This window comes from Oreochromis aureus, linkage group 4 (assembly GCF_013358895.1).
Source record: "Oreochromis aureus strain Israel breed Guangdong linkage group 4, ZZ_aureus, whole genome shotgun sequence".
Lineage (NCBI taxonomy): Eukaryota > Metazoa > Chordata > Actinopteri > Cichliformes > Cichlidae > Oreochromis > Oreochromis aureus.
In genome coordinates, this window is record NC_052945.1 from 36,403,146 (window position 1) to 36,425,605 (window position 22,460).

The following is a 22,460-nucleotide window of genomic DNA, read 5'->3' on the forward strand; positions in this document are numbered from 1 at the left end:
ACCTTCCGATTACAAGGCGAACTCCCAACTTTTGAGCCACAATCGCCCCCATATATGGAAACAAACATGCACAGAGACACACACAGGATCCAATTCAATCAACCAGTGTAAATATATTGATTTTAAATCACACAATAAGATACACCCATAAAAAGGCTCTCTAACTCTCTCTCTCTCTGTCATACAGACACACACACACACACACACACACACGCAGCAGCAGCAGAAGCAAGTGAACAAACAGGGGCTGTACATACAGTGTTTCCTGTATGTTTCTAGGTGGGTCAAAAAGCCTGGAGCTGCTTAATTTGAATCCACCAATCAGAAAGGCTATGTACTTTTTTCCCGCCAAAACAGGTGCACCTGTTTTTACACACGCAGCACAGAGACAGGATTTGTGCAGTCTATTTTTCATAGTGAGGACTCCTCTCAAACAAATGGCTATAATTTCCTTACCAGCTGCCCCACTGGGAAAGACAGTGAGCTCTTGGGAAACAGGGTGATGAGCAGTCAGAATTAGATCGCGGTGAGAGGCAAGAGCGCCGTTTTTTGAGTTACAAAACGTCGTGTAACTCCAAAACTAGGTGGACTAGAAGCATAAGTCTTGTACTGGGTGAATCAGCGGACTTTGGTGTACTTTGACTGCGATTTTCATTACTCTTTGTACATCCGTCGCTGAGATATGACGAGAGAAGAAACGGCAGACCTCAGATATGATTGGCTGGCTGGGAAGCTGGCACAAATATATAGTAATAGTGTGATTAAGCATAAATACTACATTTAGCAGAAATACTGTATTAAGCACAAATCCTATAAAAAGCAGAAATACTATATTAAGCAATATAAATATCCTATAAAAATGGTATAAAAAGCAAAAATACTGTAATATGATTTGGTAGAAAAACTATAATTAATCAGAAATACTATATTTGGCAGAAATACTGTAATCAGCACATATACTGTAACATGACAGAAATTCCTCCACTTAGTAGTAATACTATAACATAACACAAATGTTATGATGAGTTGAGCGGCTGGTACTCTGGTGCAGTCAGCACAATCTGGAGCTGAACACTCTTAAAACTGTAGAGATGACAGTGGACTTCAGGAGACATCCCTCAACTCTGCCCCCTCATCATATCAGACAGCCCTGTGTCGACTGTGGAGATCTTCAAGTTGCTGGGTACCACCATCTCCCAGGACCTGAAGTGGGAGACCAACATCAACTCCATCCTCAAAAAGACCCAGCAGAGGATGTACTTCCTGAGACAACTGGGGAAGTACAGTCTTCCACAGGAGCTGCTGATCCAGTTCTACACTGCAGTCATTGAGTCTGTCCTGTGCTCCTCCATCACAGTCTGGTATGGTGCAGCCACTAAACAGGACAGGTGCAGACTGCAGCGGACTGTACGGGCAGCAGAAAGGATCATCGGCGCCCCCCTGCCCTCCATCCAGGATCTGTACCTCTCAAGAACCAGGAAACGGGCAGGGAAAATCATCACAGACCCCTCACACCCTGGCCACAGACTTTTTGATCTGCTGCCCTCTGGCACACGGTACAGAAGCCTGCAGACCAGGACCACCCGACACAGGAACAGTTTCTTTCCCCTCGCCATCTCCCTTCTAAACAGTTGACCTGTCACACTGCTCCCACTGCCAGACTGCAACTGCACCTTATGTACATTCTGTAGTATTCATTCCACCTCATTTCATTTCTGTATTTTATGTATATACGTTTAGATTAGTTATTTATAGTTGGTTTACACAGCTTTGTGTATGTATGTGTATGCATGTGTAATGTATATATAGATACGTGTGTGTGTGGGTGTGTGTGTGTGTGTGTGTGTGTGTGTGTGTGTGTGTGTGTGTGTGTGTGTGTGTGTGTGTGTGTGTGTGTGTGAGATTTACATTGCTGTGCTCGAGAGCCACCATCTACCGGAACCAAATTCCTTGTATTTGTATGCACATATACTTGGCCAATAAACATGATTCTGATGACTTGGCACAAAAACCATGATTTAGCAGAAATACTATGATTGAGCAGAAGTACTAAGATGTAGTAAAAGTACTTTGATTTAAGAGAAATCCAATTATGGAGGAGTAATACTTTAAAATGGGAGAAATATTGATACACACACACATTCACAGAGCCTAAAGGGAAGAGTATTTGTGCCATGGAGTGTTAAGAAGAATGTGAGGTCCATATTAGAAAAGCTGGTAAAAAGTTTTGAGAATTATAATAAATGATGAATATGAATTAGTGGTCTGTGATAGTGTATTAATTTGTAGGGCAAAAAACATGTTGTCCAAGGTGGAGTTGAACCCACGACCTTTGGGTTGCAGACCTGTGTCATTACCAGCTGCCCCACTGGGAAAGACAGTGAGCACTTGGGAAACAGGTTGATGAGCAGTCAGAATTAGATCGCGGTGTGAGGCAAAAGAGCGCGTTTTTGGAGTTACAAAACGTCGTGTAACTCCAAAACTAGGTGGACTAGGAGCATAATTCTTGTACTGGGTGAATCAGCGGACTTTGGTGTACTTTGACTGCGATTTTCATTACTCTTTGTACATCCGTCGCTGAGATATGACGAGAGAAGAAACTGCAGACCTCAGATATGATTGGCTGGCTGGGAAGCTGGCAGAAATATATAGTAATAGTGTGATTAAGCATAAATACTACATTTAGCAGAAATACTGTATTAAGCACAAATCCTATAAAAAGCAGAAATACTATATTAAGCAATATAAAATGCTATAAAATGGTATAAAAAGCAAAAATACTGTAATATGATTTGGTAGAAAAACTATAATTAATCAGAAATACTATACTGGGTAGAAATACTATATTTAGCACAAATCTTATAAAATAGCAGAAATAGTATGATTCAGCACAATAGTAATAACTTAAACAGAAAAACTGGAAAAGCAAAATGGACAGCTGAAAAAATGCTGAACATGCTAAGGGTCCTTCAAATGTACTTGTTAAATGAAAAAAAAAACTCAGCAAAAAAAGTGTAACAGTCACACAATCACAAATATGGAAACATATGGAAACACACATGCACAGAGAGACACACACAGGATCAAATTCAGTCAACCAGTCTAAATATATTGAATTTAAATCATACAATAAGATGCTCCCATAAAAACTCTGTCTCGCCCTCTCTCTCTCTCTCTCTGTCACACACACACACACACACACACACACACACACACACACACACACACACACACACACACACACAGGAGAGAAAATCAAGTTTCTAGCTCAATCAAGCAGCCTGGGAGCTGCTAAATTTGAATCCACCAATCAGAGAGGCTGTGTACTTTTTCCCACCAAAACAGGTGCAGCCGTTTTTACACACACAGAGCACAGAGACAGGATTTCTGCAGTGAATTTCTCATAGTGAGGATTCCTCTCAAACAAATGGCCATAATTTCCTAACCGTAGGGGCTAGAACGGTCATTCTTACACCGTTTTGTTCAGAAGAGATCAGGGAATCTTAAAGTATTGACAATTTATCATTAAAATATGAATTATTAAAGATATTTGACTTCTAATGCACCATAACTGAGTAGAGCGAAGCAAAAACTGCCTTGACTTCCCCTCAAACAACGCTTTCTAACTCTAAATCTATTTGGAGTATCAATATCATTTTTTCACCGTAAGAGACAGCAGGCTTTGGTGAACAATCTTGGAAATTTTCAGGTCTCTGTTGATATCCATTAAAAAGATATGACGAGAGAAAAAAGTGGATCATTTCCAGAGTTTGAAATCTGAAGAAATCTGAGCGAAGGACGAATTTCCTACCCTCAAACAAGTCTAACTCATTTCAGAACGGTAATAGGTGAGAAAGAAATTCTTGAATTGTGAGTGTCAAGAGTGTCTGAAGATATACTGGGACAAGCCTCATGTTTTAACTTCGCTTCGTTAAGGAGATATGACGATTCGAATATGCCTCTCATTACAGAAATCAAGCTGTGATTTTGAACAAGCTCTCCATTGACTTTCTATGGGGATTTTGAGACTTTGTGTTGGTCTGAGGAGATTTGCCAAAATTCTATAAATCCCACAACAATGATAGTGACATTTTCTGAAAGCCAGCAAAAATACCTACGTTTTGATGTATAATTTGTGGGAGTTGAGTGAAAATTAATCAAGTAGCAAGAAGTTGTTCGGACATGAAGAGAAAATTGCCAAAGGTACAGTGGCTCACTTAGAACCAACTGCATAGCAACCATAACAACGCATGTATTTTGTGAAAAATCACAAAGATGAAACTCAAAACTTAAAGAGGGATAAGATGAAAACGGTAACAGATATGAAAAAGCTGAATCAATCATGAATAGCCCAATAATTTGTGAACATTTTAAAGTTTGAATGGTTGTTCTAGGCGAAAGTATGAGAAAGTAGTTAAGTTTCAAAAACGAGCAAGTTTTAGCAGAATTGCAGAAATTTCCCATTCATTTCAATGGGACAAATTAAAGGAAAAAAGCTTAATATTTTAAAAAGTATAACAGCAAAAAATACCAAAAGTCATAGCACACATTAGCAGAAATAGCAGAATAGTTTAAAATTTGAACGGTGAAAATCGGCTGAAAATTGTGAAAGTAGTTAAGTGCCAAAAAACGTACAAAAAGTGGCAACTGGAATAATAAAGAATAAAGAGAAACAGGAACTCAATAGTGTGGATGCATAAAGCATCCACACAAAAACTAGAAAAATTTGCATTTCCTGCGAAAATGCTGTGTGGATGCCTTAATGCTGAAGCTGTCTGCTGAAAAGCTGCTGAAAAAGATGAAAAGTTGCAAAAAGTTGTATGGTGGTGAAAAAAAAATGTTGCCTTGAGCAGGATTTGAACCCCGCCCTCTTAGTCTCAAGGCGGCTACTCATCTCACTAAGCCAAAGTCACTCTCAATTGCGCAAACTCATTCTCACAAAGAAGAGATGGAGAGACTGACAATTTTGCTGAAATGAGCAGAAGCTGCTGAGAATTGTGCTGGTAAGAGGAGAAAAGGCTGAAAATTTTGCAGAAAAGAGGTTAATCAGCAGAATTTCTGCTCAAAAGAGTTTAAGAAGCAGAAAGTTGTGCTGAAAAGAGATGAATCAGCAGAATTTCTGCTTAAAAGAGTTTTTCCTGAAAACAGCTGAGATTTCTGCTAATAAGAGGTGAAAAGGCTGAAAATTTTGCAGAAGAGGTGAACAAGCAGAATTTGGGCTGAAAAGAGGTGAAAATTCTGCTGAAAAGAGTTCAATCAGCAGAATTTCTGCTGAAAAGTGTTCTGCAGAACTCTTTTCAGAATTCTGCTGAAAAGATGTTTTTGCTGAAAATAGCTGAAAAAGCTGGGAAACTGAAAATTTTGCTGAAAAGGGGTGAAAAAGCTGAAATTGAGTTAAAAAAAGTTTCTCTCGTAAAACAGGTTTCTGCTTAAAACAGCTAAAAAGTTGAGATTTGTGCTGAAAACAGGTGTTCAAATCCCATGACCAGGATTTGAACCTGGCCCTTGTGGTCTCAAGGAAGCTACTCATCTCACTGAACTAAACTTGTTCCGACAAACACAAGGGATGGAGAAACTGACAATTTTGCTAAATGAGCAGAGGCTGCTAAGTTTTGTGCTGAGAAGATGTGAAAAGCTGAAAAATTTGCAGAAAAGAGGTGAATCAGCAGAATTTCTGCAGAAAAGATGGAAAGAAGAAGAACATTGCGCTGAAAAGAGGTAAATCAGCAGAATTTCTGCTGAAAAGACGGAAAGAAGCAATCACAGTAGCTGCTCATCTCACTGAGCCAAAGCAGTTCTTGTCCCACCAAGAGATATGATGATGAAAAATGTGCAGGGGGGTCGAAGAAGCTGAATTGTTGTGAAAAGAGGTGAAAAAGCTGAAATTCTTCTGAAAGAGCAGAACAGGCTGAAAATTTTCAGCTACTCATTGAGCCAAACTGGTTCTCACATAACTGAAAAAAGGTGAAAAGCTGAAAATTCTGATAAAAACATCAGAAGTGGCTGACATTTGTGCTGATAAGAGGTGAAAACGCAAACTTTCTGCTGAAAAGAGGAAGAACAACCTGGTTCTGCTCAATTTCACCAATCAGAGGTACTGCTTCTGTCTGCTTCATCAGGCTGTGTACTTGTATGTATTTCTGCCATGCAGCGTTAACAAGAATCTGAGGTCCATATTAGAAAAGCTGCTAAAATCATAAAACTTTGCAGAATTGTAATAAATTAGCAATATAAATTACAGGTCCGTGATAGTGTATAAATTTGAAGTGAAAAAAAATATTGACCAAGGTGGATTTGAACCCACGACCTTTGGGCTGCAGAGCCGTGTCATTACCAATTGCGCCACCTGGAAAGGGGTGGGTACCGAAAACCAGATTGATAACCAGTCAGAAATAGATCGCGGTGAGCGGTGAAAACGCCGTTTTTTGGAGTTACAAAACGTCGTGCAACTCAAAAACTAGGAGGGCTAGCAGCATAATTCTTGTACTGGGTGAATCAGCGGACTTTGGTGTACTTTGACTGCGATTTTCATTGCTCTTTCTACCTCCATCGCGGAGATATGACGAGAGAAGAAACGGCTTCATTTTTCGAGTTTGAAAACTGAGAGGAGGACATATTTCCACCCTCAAACAAACGTAATTTATGGCTCAACAGTAAAATGACAGTAAAAACTGCTCACACCATGACTGTCAGCAGTGTCTGAACATAAATTGGCAGCATGCAGATGAATCTTACAAAGAAGCTCGGAGAGAGAGACTGAGCTTGTATTTCCACCCCAAGCTGGTAGGGGATGCTCTTTATTAAACACTTGCTTGTGCTACAATGTGCTTCAAGGGTCATTAACAGCATAACAGAACTCACTTATGGTACTGCATTCTTCCTATAAAACAATAACTGTCAGTGACTTTGTACCGTAGTATAAACACAACATTCAAGACAACAGTTAAAAGTAATGTAACCATAAACAATGAAACAAGAACATCTAAACAGCAGCACATGTCCCAAGGCATGATGGGAGAGAACTAGCTGTTCCACCAACACGCCACATTATTTATGATTTATGATTTGGCAGAAACACTGGGAATTGGTATAAATAGTATGATTTACATGAAATACTTTGACTTAGCAGAAATTCTATAATCTAGCAAAAAGCACTTCAGCATAGCAGAAATTCTATGATTGAGCAGAATTACTAGGATTTAGCACAAACACTATGATTTGGCTCAAAACCTTTATTTTGCAGTTATATTGTGATTTGGCAGAAATGCTGTGCTTTGGAACAAGTACCAAGATTTGGCAGAAATACTATGAGCAGTAATAATATAACATAGCAGAAATACTGTTATTTTGTGGAAATAGTATGCTTTGGCACAAATACCATGATTTGGCAAAAACACTGATTTAACAGAAATACTATGATTGAGCAGAAGTACTAAGATGTAGTAGAAGTACTTTGATTTAGCAGAAATACTATTATGGAGTAGTAATGGTTTAACATGGGAGAAATATTGATACAGACACACAAACATACACATACACAGAGCCTAAAAGGAACAGAAGCTGTGAAGAGTCTGGACTTGGTATATCTAGGTCAGTTAAATTGGCTGCACCTGCTGTAATCAGCCCTTACACACACAGACACAGAGAGAGGTATAAGTTTTCTGCAGTGTATTTCTCACATTCAGGATTCCCCTCAAACAAATGGCCATAATTTCCTAACCATAGGGGCTAGAAAGCTCATTCTGACATCGTTTTGTTCAGAAGAGATGGGGAAATCTGCAGGTCTTCATAATTCAGAGATAAAATATAGATTATTGAAGATATATGACTTGTAACACACTGTAACTGAGTAGAGGCGAAGCAAAACTGCCTTGACTTGGCCTCAAACAACGTTTTGTAACTCTAAATCTATATGGAGCATCAAAATCATTCTTTCACTGTAAGAAACAGCAGGCTTTGGTGAACAGTCATGGGAATTTTCAGGACTCTGTTGCAATCCATCAAAAGATATGACGAGAGAGAAAAAGTGTCTCATTTCCAGAGTTTGAAATCTGAAGAGATCTGAGCGAGGGACAAATTTCCTACTCTCAAACATATGCAATTCATGGCCAAACGGTAATAGGTGAGAAAAAAATTCTTGAATTGTGAGCATCAGGAGTGTCTGAAGATATATTGGCACAAGCCTCATGTCTCAACTCTGTTTTGTTAAGGAGATATGACGATTTGAAAATGCCTCTCATTAGAGAAATCCAGCGGTGATTTTGAACAACATGTTCACCTCATGTTGCTCTGAGGAGATTTGCAAAAAATCTGTAAATCCCACAAGAACGATAGTGACATTTTCTGAAAGCCAGCAAAAATACCTACGTTTTGATGTATAATTTGTGGGGGTTGAGTGGAAATTGAGCGAGTAGCAAGAAGTTGTTCAGACATGAAGAGAAAATTCCGAACAGACCAGCCCTCACTCTGAGTTAATTGCATAGCAACCATAGCAACGCATGTATTTTCTGAAAAATCACAATTTTGCAACTGAAAACTTAAAGAGGCATAAAATTAAAACGGTAGAAGATCTGAAACAGCTGAATCACACAGAAATAGCCCAATAATCTGAGAACATTTTAAAGTTTGAATGGAGTTTCTAGGTGAAAGTATGACAAAGTAGATAAGTTTCAAAAACAAGCAAGTTTTAGCAGAATTGTGGAAGTTTCCCATTCATTTCAATGGGACAAATTAAAGGAAAAAGTGTAATATTTTAAAAGTATAACAGTAATAAACACCAAAAGTCATAGCACCCATCTCCAGAAAGAGCAGAACAGTATAGAGTTTGAACGGAGAAAATCGGCTGAAAACTGAGGGAGTAGATAAAGTCAAAAAACGTCACGGAAGCAACTTGAAAAGAAAAATAAAGAATAAAGAGAAACAGGAACTCAATAGTGTGGAAGCCCTTTTAGGGCATCCACACAATAAAGAATAAAGAGAAACAGGAACTCAATAGTGTGGAAGCCCTTTTAGGGCATCCACACAATAAGGCATACATACAAACTAAACTAAGGCACAAAATATAAAAACCCTCTTCTTGGAAAGCTTTATTACATAACTAGGAGGCAAATAAGAGTTTTGACCGTAGGGCTACCTTATCTCCTGTATGAGGTGGAGTTTGTGTGTTTTTTGTGTGTATGTAATATTTTATGTTAATCTATCTAAAAAATTGTTACCAAAGCTTTGAAATAAATTTGTTCTTGTACATTTAATTCAATTCATTTTTTATACAATGCCAAATCACAACAATAGATGCCTCAAGGTGCTTTAAATGCCCCTTTTTAGACTCACCCCTGCGTCAGGTATCACTGTGGTAAACAGTACGACAGCTGCCGTGAGTCTTCAGCATGCTGCCTAATTCAAACATTGTGCTAGATTTTTAAGACTAAAAAGTCCCACCAGCTTTTTCCCTGTAAATGTTTGCATCGGAATTAGAGTAAAAAAATAAAGTTTATGTAGACAGTTTTTTATAACTGAGTTATTTGAGTTACTTGATCAATCCTTGCAGCCCTAGGAACAATTACGAAAAAACCAAAAAGTTGTTGCTGGAAGACAAGTCATGTCGGGGCATGGGAAGGACCGATACTGTTGTCAGTCTGCACAACAAATTGGGATATTTAAACCTACTAGTGCTAACTTGAGGCACAGCTAGTACCAATACATCAAAGAACTCATAAGCCTGGGTCAGTAGGTGAACTGTAACTGTCAGGTGAATGAGTAGCAGTACTAATTTTGCTACATGGAGCTGATGAAGTTTTAGCAGATTAGTAAGACATTGTGCCATTTGATGTTTTATTAGATATTGTTTAATTTATGTATTTTAAAAATCAAAGAAATAATTTAATCCATAGTAACATGTCAGTTTTCTTTTCCATTTTGTCACAGGTCTCGCTTACCTAACATAGGCATCAGCATTTACACTCTCAAATTGTCTGCTGGAAGGCTGCATGCCATTTATGAGAGTCAATAAAACTTGCTCTGGTATTGTTTACCGGATAATAATCTTCTATAAGGATTGTAGTGTATGTATTTAAGTTATGCCAAAAAGTAAGGACATTTGTCTTTGGCCAATTATTTCTTTGTTGTAATTATGCTTCTTGGCCATAAATCTTATATAGTTAGTAAAGCTGTTTACTTCCCCTTAGATGGTGCCACATTTGTAGGGATTTTTGGGTTGAACATCACAGCTGAATTTGTGGGTTGCATCCATGAAAAGCTTTCCAAATCTTGTCTGCCAAATCCAAACACTTTATTCTGGTATTTACTCTTGTTTTAAGCTTGTGATACCCAAGGTTTGGACAATCAGGTGCCTAATTAGCAGTACCTGTGCATGGAGCTTGCTACAGTGGTCAGCTGGATTGTTTGACTGATCTGGATAGGGCCCATGCCACAAGGCTACTTCAAGCTGGTGTTCTCCAAAATCAAGTTACAACATTATCTTTGAGTGACTCCTAGAAACATCTCCAAATTAAAGAACAAATTACTTACTATAGAGAATGCCAGACACAGGAGATGAAGTGGGCTAGCCAAGAAGAGAACACTACCCTGTTAGGAACTGTAGGCAGTCATTTACAGACTGGCAGTTTATATTTATATAAACTTTATATTTATATTTATACGCTTCATTGCAATATGTTCACTGAAACCTGAATATGAACATGGAGGAACATTATGGTCAATGATGTTTCTAGATTCTGTCTATGGCCGCTGGATCATAGGTCTAAAGTGAATGCTGTGCTGATTGCTGCAGCGATAAGGTAACAGGTTTTGGTGGAGGCAGTGTGATGGTGAGGAGGCTCCTCTCCCTCACTGGTAAGAAAAGGCTTGTCATAACTGGAGGCAATCTCAATGCAGAGAGATAGTGAGATGAGAGTCTATAACCTGGGTCATACTGCTACACTGCCAAACTCTGTTCTAATGACAACGGTCACTCCAACAGAACAGAACAGAGCTCTTCCTCCAGAATGGAGAGAATGAAATGACCTACCTGCAAACTTGTTGAACACTTGTGGGATCAGTTTGGGCATGTTGTACGTGCCAAAGTGACTAACTAGATACTTGCAATAAGAGCTGGTTGAAGAATGGGACGCCAGCCCACTGAAGTGCGTAACCAATTTATTAAATGATTAAATTGTCAGCATGTCTTATTTCTTCAATCATCAATTATCCAAACCAATAAACGACATCAAATAAGAGTCAACAGCAGAACAGATTGTCTGCCATTGGTAGAGAAGTTACCCCCACACTTAATCCTGCTGCTCAACTCACAAATACACTTTCCTTACACATGTGGCACCGTTTCAGGGGAAACAAACAGCTGTATACGATTTATTGCTAGGAAGCATTGTTAAAACAAGAAAGAATCAACCAAACACAAATTGTATTACTTTCTGTGTACATCTGTATTACACTCTGTGTACATCTCCACCATTACAGTGTACCAGTCTGAAGTAAACAGCACACAAACACTGTCCCACATATAGAAATTTTTAACTTCTACAAATGTGATGTTACATTCTCCGTTTGCATTTGTTCCTCTTGTTGTCAACATACATCACCCGTAGACAACTTAACAGTCACCAGAATTTGTATTTGGAATTGTGTTCAAGTCACAGCTAAATATGTCGTGATGAGACACATCAACCAAGGCCTGTCAACAGTCGTCCATGTGGTGGGTTTTGGCTAGTAATAATAATAATAATATTGGTCATAATACTACTAATAATACTAATATGTATTTCACGTCTTTAACAATTTTCATTTTTATTTGTTTTCCTCATGAAAAAACAGAAAGTGACTCTTTTGAAATTTAAAGGAACATGGGAGCTGAACTTACTCATACAGTGTTATTTAATTCTTTCTATCTTATAGCTTTTTACTAGTATCTTACTATCTCAGTTCTCAGAGAAGCTGAGCTTCTGAGCTGGTGCTCCGTTAGCACCAGGTTACTTGAGACAGCTGTTATGGTGCTATGTAAATAAAATAAAATTGAATTGAACGCACTGACTCCTTACAACCCTCAACAACTGTAGCAAGATCTTGGTTCGCATCACCAGCAATAAGTTGGACTCAACTTCTGCTCATAACTTTTATGGATAGAATTTGCAGGTGTAACCACGTAACGGAGGGTCTCCACTTTGGTGGCCTTGGGATTACGTCTCAGCTCTTTGCTTTCTCTTGGTCTCATCAAGCTTTAACAGGTTGACTGACAGGTGGATTGGTGTCACATCAGCCTGTGTGATGAAGAGGGAGGTGAGTGTAAAAGTGATTTTCTTTGTGGCACTTCTGCCGGTTGTGCACCTCTTAATTTTTGTAACCTGGCACTTTGTGCCATGGCTGCTGCAGCTGGGCTGAAGACATGAATTCCAAGGACCTCAACAGCTACAGGCCGGTGCCTCTGACATCCCACCTGATGAAGACCCTGGAGTGGCTGGTCCTGGCACAGCTTCAGACCCTGGTGAGCTCATCACTGGACCCACTTCAGTTTGCTTACCAGCCTGGCACTGGAGTGGATGATCTTGTCATTCACCTCCTACATTGTTCCCTCTCTCACCTGGAGACCGCTGGGAGCACTGTGAGGATCATGTTCTTTGATTTCTCCAGTGCCTTTAACACCATACTGCCCACAGTCCTGAAGGACAAGCTGGAGAACTCTGGAGTGGACCATCACCTCACAACATGGATTCTGGACTACCTCACTGACCGACCACAGTATGTGAGAACTCAGGGCTGTGTGTCGGACAGGGTCGTCTGCAGTACGGGGGCCCCACAGGGAACGGTTCTGGCTCCGTTCCTCTTCACCATCTACACTGCAGACTTCTCCCACAACTCCACCCAGTGCTTCCTGCAGAAGTTCTCTGATGACTCTGCAACAGTCAGCCTCATCACTGATGGGGACGACAAGGAGTACAGAGGACTGACTCAAGACTTTGTGGACTGGTGCCAGCTGAACTACCTCCAGATCAACGCCAGTAAAACCAAGGAGCTGCTGGTAGACTTCCGCAGGCACAAACATGACTGAACACTGAACATTCAATTCATGGACATCGAGGCTGTGGACAGCTACAGGTACCTTGGTGTTCATCTGAACAATAAACTGGACTGGACTCATAACTCAGACGCCCTCTACAGGAAAGGGCAGAGCAGGCTGTACCTGCTGCAGAGACTCAGGTCGTTTGGAGTGGAGGGCCCACTCCTGAAGACCTTCTATGACTCTGTGGTGGCCTCTGCCATGTTTTACGGTGTGGTCTGCTGGGGCGGCAGCATCTCTGCCGGGGACAGGAAGAGACGGCTGATCAGAAGGGCCAGCTCTGTTCCCAGCGCAGGTGGTGAGTAACAGGAGAATCGTGGCTAAGCTGTCATCCCTGTTGGACAACATCTCCCACCCCATGCAGGAGACTATGACAACACTGAGCAGCTCCTTCAGTGGCTGCGGCACCCACGATGTGGGACAGACAGATTTCACAGGTCTTTCCTTCCAACTGCTGTCAGACTCCACAACAAAGACTTCGGAACTCACCAAACACACATCCACATATGTGCAATAGCAATAACACTAAGTGCAATTTTATTTCTGACAACATTGTATTTTATTCTGTTCTATGTAGTATCTTTTTCTTCTTATCTTATCCTATTCTATACACAAATGTACAATCGTGATGGTTTGTACCGCCATTTTAATTATATTCCAGTACAGAAGCTCAGAGACATGCAGATATTCAGAGGGAGATGTTGGAACAATTTAATAACTGAAGAGTTTCCAAAACCTTAGTAAGACTAAGCAAAAAAAAACACTTGACAAAGTCTTGGCTTCTGTTTTGATTTATTCTCCTCTTATATTAGCGCTCATGTAGTGATATTGTCTGAGTGGTGACACCTGTTGTTCAGAAGAACACTGCAGCTTTCTGCACCTTAATGGTGGATGTAAATACAAGTGAAACAAGCAAAGCGGACATTGCAGAGGGAATGTTGGGGCCTTTATAGAGAGGAGAGCTTGGTCATTGAGAAGGGGGTCAGATTAAAGATCAAAAAAGAGGAAGAGGTGACTGCAGAGAGGGAGGTCTGGGCGTCTCTCCTTAGACATCTGCCCCTGAGACTTAAACCCATGTAAGCAGCAGAAAATGGAAGGATGGATGGAAGAAACGTAATTACGTACATTGTATGTGTAAGGATAGGCAAGTAATTTGTGTCAAGAGATAGCTCCCCAAATTCTGGGGAGCTTTCCTGGCTGTAATTAGCTGTAACAAGATGTAGTGGGCCAATAATGCCTTGATAAACGCAGCTGATAATAGTTAACAGTGAAAATATATTAAATCACATATTTGTAATATGTATAAATTATATGTGCATTCTTTCCATGTGCATATAATTTATTTACACACACAGATTGAATTTCCGGTGTAATTCATACGAAAACACACAAACACATACACAAACCATGCATATGCCTCAACATATTCACTATATGATGCTGAATCACACTTAAAAGCTTTACAGTAACAAAAACACAGTGTGTGTGTGTTCCCGTCTAGCTATCTTTGTGAGGACCGAAATCTGCATTCTACTATACTTGTGAGAACCAGCAGTCACTTGTGAGGACACACAAACCGATCCTCACAAATTTGAAGGCATTTTCGAGGTTCAGAATATGGCTTTAGTGTCAGGGTTACAATTAGGTTATGGTTAGGTTTAGGTTTAGGGTTAGGCATTCATTTTTAATGGTTAGGGTCAGGGTAAGGGGCTAGGGAAACCATTATGTCAATGAAGGTCCTCACTAAGATAGCTGAACGGGCTTGTCTGTGTGTGTGTGTGTGTGTGTGTGTGTGTGTGTGTGTGTGTGTGTGTGTGTGTGTGTGTGTGTGTGTGTGTGTGTGTGTGTGTGTGTGTGTGTGTGTGTGTGTGTGTGTGTGTGTGAATTGCAAGGCTTTATGTTGTGTGACCTGATGTTGATGTTGAATATTTTTTTGCAAACAAATTTCAATATTGTATCATTTCACCTTCCTCTGTATCTTCCTCACACTCGTTGGGAATGCTGTCCCTCCTCCTGTACATGTCGATGGTTTGTGCTAGCAACAGCACCCTCCTGTGACTGGGAGCTGGTACTACTGTTGATGGTGCAGCAGCACCAACCTCAAAAGGTAATGTGTCCTTAATTTGACACATTTTGCTGCAATAATTTTTAGCTTTTATGTCAAAATTTTTAAGCCAAATTACAAGTCCTGCCCTAATTTTGGTAGGTTAGCTATACCTGGGAAGGTTCACCACTGTTCCAAGTTTTCTCCAATTGTGGATAGTGGCTCTCACCATGGTTTATTAGAGTCTTTGTTGGTTTGTTGGAGTCCCAGGGCACAACCTTTTCCCGTCTGATAGATTTCAATAACTTTGTTTCTCAGCTGTTTCTTTAGATTTGATGTGGCTAATTCAACTGAGCTCAGCTTTTCAAAAACATTTGGTTAATGACATAATTTACAAATGGGGAATTACATATATTTGAATAGCTTTTTTTGCTGTAATATATACAATCATCATTTAAAAACTGTGCATTTAATCCAGTTTCTTTGTCTATTAAAATTGTGGCAGATATGAAAAAATTCGTACGGGGGCTTTTTCACAGCATTGTACTTCACATTAGTGAGATTTTAATATGTGTGGAATAAAACTGAACTGACTGTAAAGGTTTCATGAAATACGACAAATTGTTTTGTTTAGTCCACTTTAATCTATTTAAATCCACTATGGTAATATGGTAATTTTTTCTAATGTCATCATGGGGCTAACCTGCCATAATCCAGTTTAGCTATTCTATTATTTTCTATTTTATTCTATCTGAACCTCAAGGTATATGCAGCCTGTTTCAGTTGCTCCTGTTTTTTCTTACTTACTTCTCTTTATTATTATTGTAGAGCGTTTATTTTAAATAGCTCTGTCTCATACATGTGGGTTGAGAGAGTTTTTTTCCTTCTGTTATTTTCAGTGAAGAATGGGATCGGGGTGCAGTAGCTACACACCACATGCTTTATTTACTCCAGGGATCAGCTGATCGCCCTGGTGACACTGTTTTACATTAACTGCTTAGATTCCTTTATATATTCCACTTTCTGCGAGACGAGTCTGCAGACTCGTCATTTTCAACAAATGGTTATCTCTGTTTGCCAGTGTGTCATGCGGTCTGATAAGATTGTGGACCTCGGGGGAAAAAAAGGTCTCTATCTTGTGCAAATGCAAATTCGTATCAATATTATCATCAGGCAACAATGGGACTACTTTCATTAAAAAAACAAAACAAAAGCACGCCGTGCACCTGACCTCAAAGCTCTCTGTTTCTGTAACATAAATAAGGAGTCAACATTTCCCTACGACATCACTGATCTTATCAGACTTTACCTGTATATATCCTGTTCACTTTGTCAGCTGTTAAACTCCGGTTGCTGATTAAAGAAATACACCAACAATGGCCACAGTTTAACTTTGGCAACTCATGCTCAATGTCACGAAATGTCACAATATTCTGCACAGAATAAGCAGATGTACCTTGTTCTGTCACCACAGAGCTTCTGGAGATAGTGTTTACCATCAGAGTGACTGATCTGATTTTAAAGTAATAAAGGGAATTTAAAAGGAGGGAGGACCCTGCAGCATATCAGTCAGCGTAGAAACAGGCCATAAGTTTCAGGAATCAGGCTGGAATCACCTTTGAGTGGCGTTTACATGTCTACTTGTGTTTCTTTTGGTTTCTGACCAGGTACTCCAGCTTCCTCTCACAGTCCAAAGACATGAAGCTAATGTGGTTAGATTAACTGGTAAATCTAAATTAACACGGGTGTGAATGTGAGTACAAATAGTTGTCTATCTTTGAGCATCAGACATGTGTCCCAGTACTTTTAGAGCACTTCGAGCTGATCATAGTCTTAAAGTGGAGCTAATGATGATAAAATGCACTTTTTATTGTCTGTGGTTGTAGTAGAATCACAAGTTTATTTCTGAATTAAAATAAACTAAACTAAGTCTCATTCTCAATGACCTAAACACATTTAATGAATAAGTATAATTCAATTAAATTTTATCTATATAGCACCAAATCAGAACAACAGTCATCTCAAGGCGCTTTATATTGTAAGGTAGACCCTACAATAATAGATACAGAGAAAAGCCCAACAATCATATGGCCCCCTATGAGCAAGCACTTGGGAAGGAAAAACTCCCTTTTAACAGGAAGAAACCTCCGTCAGAACCAGGCTCTGGGGGGGCGGGGCCATCTGCTGCGACCGGTTGGGGAGAGAGAACGACTACCATGATTCATACATCGGGGAAACCAAACAATCTCTGGCTAAGTGGACAACACAGAAGAATTAATTCATCAGGCCATTTACACCGACAGGCCAGTGGACACTCTTTGAATGATGAGGATGTACACATTCTGGAAATGGAGGAACGCTGCTTTACATGAAAAGGGAAAGACCATCTCTAAATCGAGGAGGGGGCCTAGGATAAAGACATGCTGTGGAAGAGAGCCAGAGATTAATAACAAGTATGATTGAGTCTATTAACACATAGTGAGTGAAGAAGAAACACCCAGTGCATCATGGGAATCCCCCAGCAGCATACACCTATTGCAGCATAACTAAAGGAGGATTCAGGGTCACCTGATCCAGTCCTAATTATATGCTTTAGCAAAAGGGAAAGTGCTTGCATGCATTTGTATGCCAGTGCAAGCACTGGCATGCTTGTGCTTGGCGTGGTGCAATGGGAAACCACCATTGTACACCACAAGCAATAGAAATAAATGGGCTTTAGAACACAGTGCTCTGTGTGCAGCGACCTATGTCAAAGGGTCTATAGCCTTCCGAGAAAGACCTGAAACCCCTCCCCCACCTGTCACTTTCACTCTCAACCAGGTTCAGAGTAAAATGTGAAGACTCCACTCAGGCAGGTCTGCAGGACCAGACAGGGTGAGCTCCCCGTGTCCTCAAGCCTCGTACCCCCCAGTTTTGTGGAGTCTTTATTAAAGTGTTCATGCTGAGCGTGAGTCGGTAGTGGTTCCCACTGCTGTGGAAGACATCATGCCTCATTCCTGTACCAAAGACGCCATGTCCCAGAGGCCCCCGGCATTACAGGCCTATAGCACTGTCTTTCCACGTCACGAAGACCATGGAAAGACTGTTAGGCCACATCTGGACCCCCTTCAGTTTGCTTACCAGCCCTGCCTCGGAGTTGAGGAAGCCATCATCTACCTGCTACCCTACAAGCATCCATCCTCTTTCTTTTCCTATTGACCCTCTACATCACAGACATCAGTCACTTAGTGGACCTTCCTGCCATGTTTAGAAATGTTCTGATGACTCTGCTCTGGTTGGATTCATCAGTGGGGGTAATGATATGGAGTACCCAGTAGTGGTGGACTCCTTTGTTACGTGGTGCGAGCAGAATCATCTGCAGCTCCATATGACAGAGACCAAGGAATTGATTGTGGACTTTAGGAGGACCAGGAAACCAGCAACCCCTGTTTCAGGTGGTCAATGTGGACATAGTGAAATACCTCGCAGTGCACATTGACTATAAACTGGACTAAGTTAAAAACACCACTGCAATCTACACGAAGTGCCAGAGTCGTCTCTATTTTCTGAGACAGCTGAGGTGATTTAACATCTGTTGGACAATACTCAGGATTTTCGAGTCTGTTGTGGCCAGTGCCATCTTCTATGCAGTTGCATGTTGGGGCAGGAGGTTGAGGGTCATGGATGCCAAGAGACTCAGTAAAATGATATCCAAGGCCAGTAAGATGGTGAGGTTGGAGCTCCCTAAAGGTAGTGTAGGAGAAGGGGAGGCTGTCCAAGATAAGGAGAATACTGGACAATACCTCCCACCTACTCCATAACATTCTGGGCAGTCACAGGCCAGTACAACGGGAGGCTAAGATTACCCAAATACACCACTAACTACACAGGAAACTGGCTAGCTTGCTGTACGATTCCTCCATCAAAATCACAAGTACACACCCTAAACTTCAAGTCAATGTGATAAGAAGGGCAGCAAAATATCACATATTTCTTTTTAATTTGTGTAATATACTGGGATATTTATAAGATTTATTTGTATTTATTAGACCCTTTTTACTATATTTTGTAACTTTGTAACATATTATATTATTGAATTGAGTTGAGTTAGTTCCTGTTCTTGCTGTCTTGGATCAACTGTAACCACATAATTTCCTCTTCGACTGATGAAGTATTCTGATTCTGAGCCTAATCTAACCTAATGACCAGAGCTTTAATGTACTGCATTAAGTGCACTACATTATATGCACTCTGGTGTAGTACATGTAGTCTAGTTTAATATTGGAAGCTGTGAATCATTTTATGTGCATCAGAATGATTCTTACTTTTTGTTGTTGTTGTTTTTAAGAAGAAGAAAAAGAAGAAGAAGAAAACCCAACTTCTGATATCATAAGGTTACGACTCAGCGCCGAAGGTGACTCAAAGGGTTCATTTCAGTGACAGTATGTTAGCATAGTGTAGTCTGGTGTAGTGAACTGTACTGTTTTTCTTCTAATTGTATTTGTATTGTATTTCAGCCATATTCAGTCAAATGATATCTATTGCAATATTTAATAATCTAATGTGGTTTGATTAACTTTAAAGGTATTCTAATCTCTGGTTCACTTATGCAGTTTAGTAGTTCAGGTTATTAAGGGTGCTCTGGGTTACCTCTGTGTTTCTGTGTTTTGATCCAGGAGAAGGTGGAATCCTACCGAGCTGTAACAGAGCCCCCTCCAGCTTGTGGCTATGTATTTTGTAATTGTTGTGTGTGTGTGTGTGTGTGTGTGTGTGTGTGTGTGTGTGTGTGTGTGTGTGTGTGTGTGTGTGTGTGTGTGTGTGTGTGTGAGAGAATCAGGGAAATAGTGTGGGGGGTATAGGACGATTGTGAGAGAGTTTTAAAAAAGGAAGGTCAAGGATAATTCGGTCATGTTGGCAAAAGTTACGTTGGAAACAGGAATATAATATGAAAATGAATGGATGAGGACAATCAGCAGACACAGTCGGCAGACAATAAGCAGCAGCAGAAGGGGGCAAAGTAAGAATCATCGGATGGATGAATAATAGACAAGACAGTGGAGATGGGAAAGAAGAGAGTATGAGGAAGAGAGAAAGAAACAAAGAATGAACAGTTAATGAACTTCAGTGTAACAAAGTAAGAAAAATAAACTATGCAGTGAACAGATAAGAGTGACAGTGAGAGAGAGAGCAGAACAATGAAGCAGGGTGATATGGTGACGAGAACACACTGAAACGTATTTGATCCATCTGTTCAGCAAGATAAAATATGAAAAATAGCAGACTTACAAAAAATGATCTAAATATATAGAACATGACGTTCGATATGTTTCTTACTGTGAACAAAGCCCAGAAGGAAAAGAGCATCCACACTAGTCTTGAGCCCTTTAGCTGGTAGACCATGTAAGGACACAAATCTCCACATTAGCTGTTTTTCAACCTGCCAGCTCCTCAGGCATAGATAGCCCAGTTATTCAAATGATGCATTCATACCTTGTGAATAAGCATTACGTGTGCTGTCTCTGCACATCTAGCAGTGGAAACACATCTGAAGGGACTATTTCCTCCTGTGGAATATATCCCAACATGATCCCAAATGACTTTGAGTCAACTCTGCTATCAGTCAGCAGGGAGGACATGGTGCACATAACATCTACCAGTGCCACCCACCAGCACGAAATTGGTCAACCTGGGGGAAATAGTCCTTTTCTCTGAGAGTCTGTCACATTATATCTTGCTTGTGATCACTGTACATAAGTACAGACAATATAATTACAATTTGATCAAACTGTCAAATACTTGTTTTCCAAAGTCGGACAAAAACCCTGACGTATACTGCCACTAGAGGTCCATGACAGGTAGACATATTTGCTAGTGTTATTTTAGTTTCCATGGGATTTGTTGACAGTATAAAAACATAAAGTAGCACCAGTATCTGCTGTGTAATACCTACCTGGAGAAAGAATTACAGTTGACATTATAATCCCTCAAAAAGAGTAGTGTTTCATAATGAAGCAGTTTAGCTGTGTGAAAAGAGATTGACACAAAGAGCTCTATCAGCTGTCATAAACAGTGTGAAGCATACACTGAAGGACAGTGTAGTACTACTGAGGGACTCTTCAGTCACCTCAGTGCAGAATATGAATACAATGATTTTTCAATTCATTGAATTCAGTTCAATGAATCAGTGATTACTTTTCTGGTTCAGCACAGTAAATCTAGTCACTCCAATCTCAGGGCACCAGACACTAGCGCCGCAGCGACCTCTGCAGTACAGATGGAGGACATACAAATTTAGGGAACTTCCTCTACAATCACATACTTGGAAAGCAGAAAGGAGAGTCATGTGTTACATGTGCCACGGACAGCCTTTGTGATTTTGAACAGTCTCAAGGCAGTGAGACTGCAAAACTAAGCTTGCATTAAAAAGAATGGATGGAATGGGAATGTGATCAATTGTGTGCTTTAGGATAAATGATTTAACTCGTTTTATTTTAAATGACAACATCATGGCTTTTTTATTATTGCTTATGTTGGAGTAATCTTCTCTTAGTGTTGTAGTTGACTCAGTGTACGTGTGTATATATGTATGTAAGTCGTAAGATTAAACATGATATTTTCACACACTATGCATATTGTTGCTTTAATCAATCAGGATCATGCACTGCTGTCACTCAAGTACCCACCTCCCCTCTCTGCATTTTTTTCCCTCAGTATCCCCCTCCACCCCCTTACCTTTTCGAACGTTTCCGTCTGTTGTGCGCTGAAACTCCCCTGCGCTCAGCAGGAAGCACGCCCGGTCGTGCGGGTAGCGCTCACGGCTGGTGGTGGAGCCTAGCCCACCGGTGGCCGGGCTACGCTCGTCTCCCAGGACCTGGTCAATGGTAGGGCAGTCCTCATTGGCCAGAGCCGCAGCATTAGCTGCTGCATCACCGTTCTGCTTGGAGTCTGGTAAAAGAGGGAAGGAGAAGGCAGTTTAGAGATTATAGGAGTGACTATTATTATAGTTGTGTGCCGTGATGAATCAAAACGTTTTATCTTTTAACAACATTTCTTATCTCTTCTATGGGGGTCACGTGCTCTGAATCAAGCTCTGTCCCCTTCTGGTTCAGCTGCTAAGTCCAGCATTTGAAATCTTGGTGTAGTTTAGCCCCTCCCTCTGCTGGAGGCTTCTTCCTGTCAAAAGGGAGTTTTTCCTTCCCACTGTTGCCAAAGTGCTTGCTCATTGGGGGTCACCTGATTGCTTTTTGTATGTTATTGTAGGGTCTTTACCTTACAATATAAATTGCCCTGAGGCAACTATTGTTGTGATTTAATGTATAAATACATTTTAAAAAATGAATTGAACTCAATTTAGCAGTAGTTTTTTTT

The 22,460-nt window shown here is 40.3% G+C and overlaps 1 protein-coding gene across 1 annotated transcript in view; it reads right to left on the bottom strand.

Moving 5' to 3' along the window:
* The window catches only part of LOC116316867 (potassium voltage-gated channel subfamily C member 1-like), a 153,233-nt gene that overhangs the window by 37,726 nt on the left and 93,047 nt on the right, over window positions 1–22,460 (bottom strand). The window contains exon 4 of the mRNA XM_039611608.1: window positions 21,825–22,037. Within this exon, the coding sequence (XP_039467542.1) occupies window positions 21,825–22,037 (213 nt within the window). The remainder of the gene's footprint in view (window positions 1–21,824; window positions 22,038–22,460) is intronic.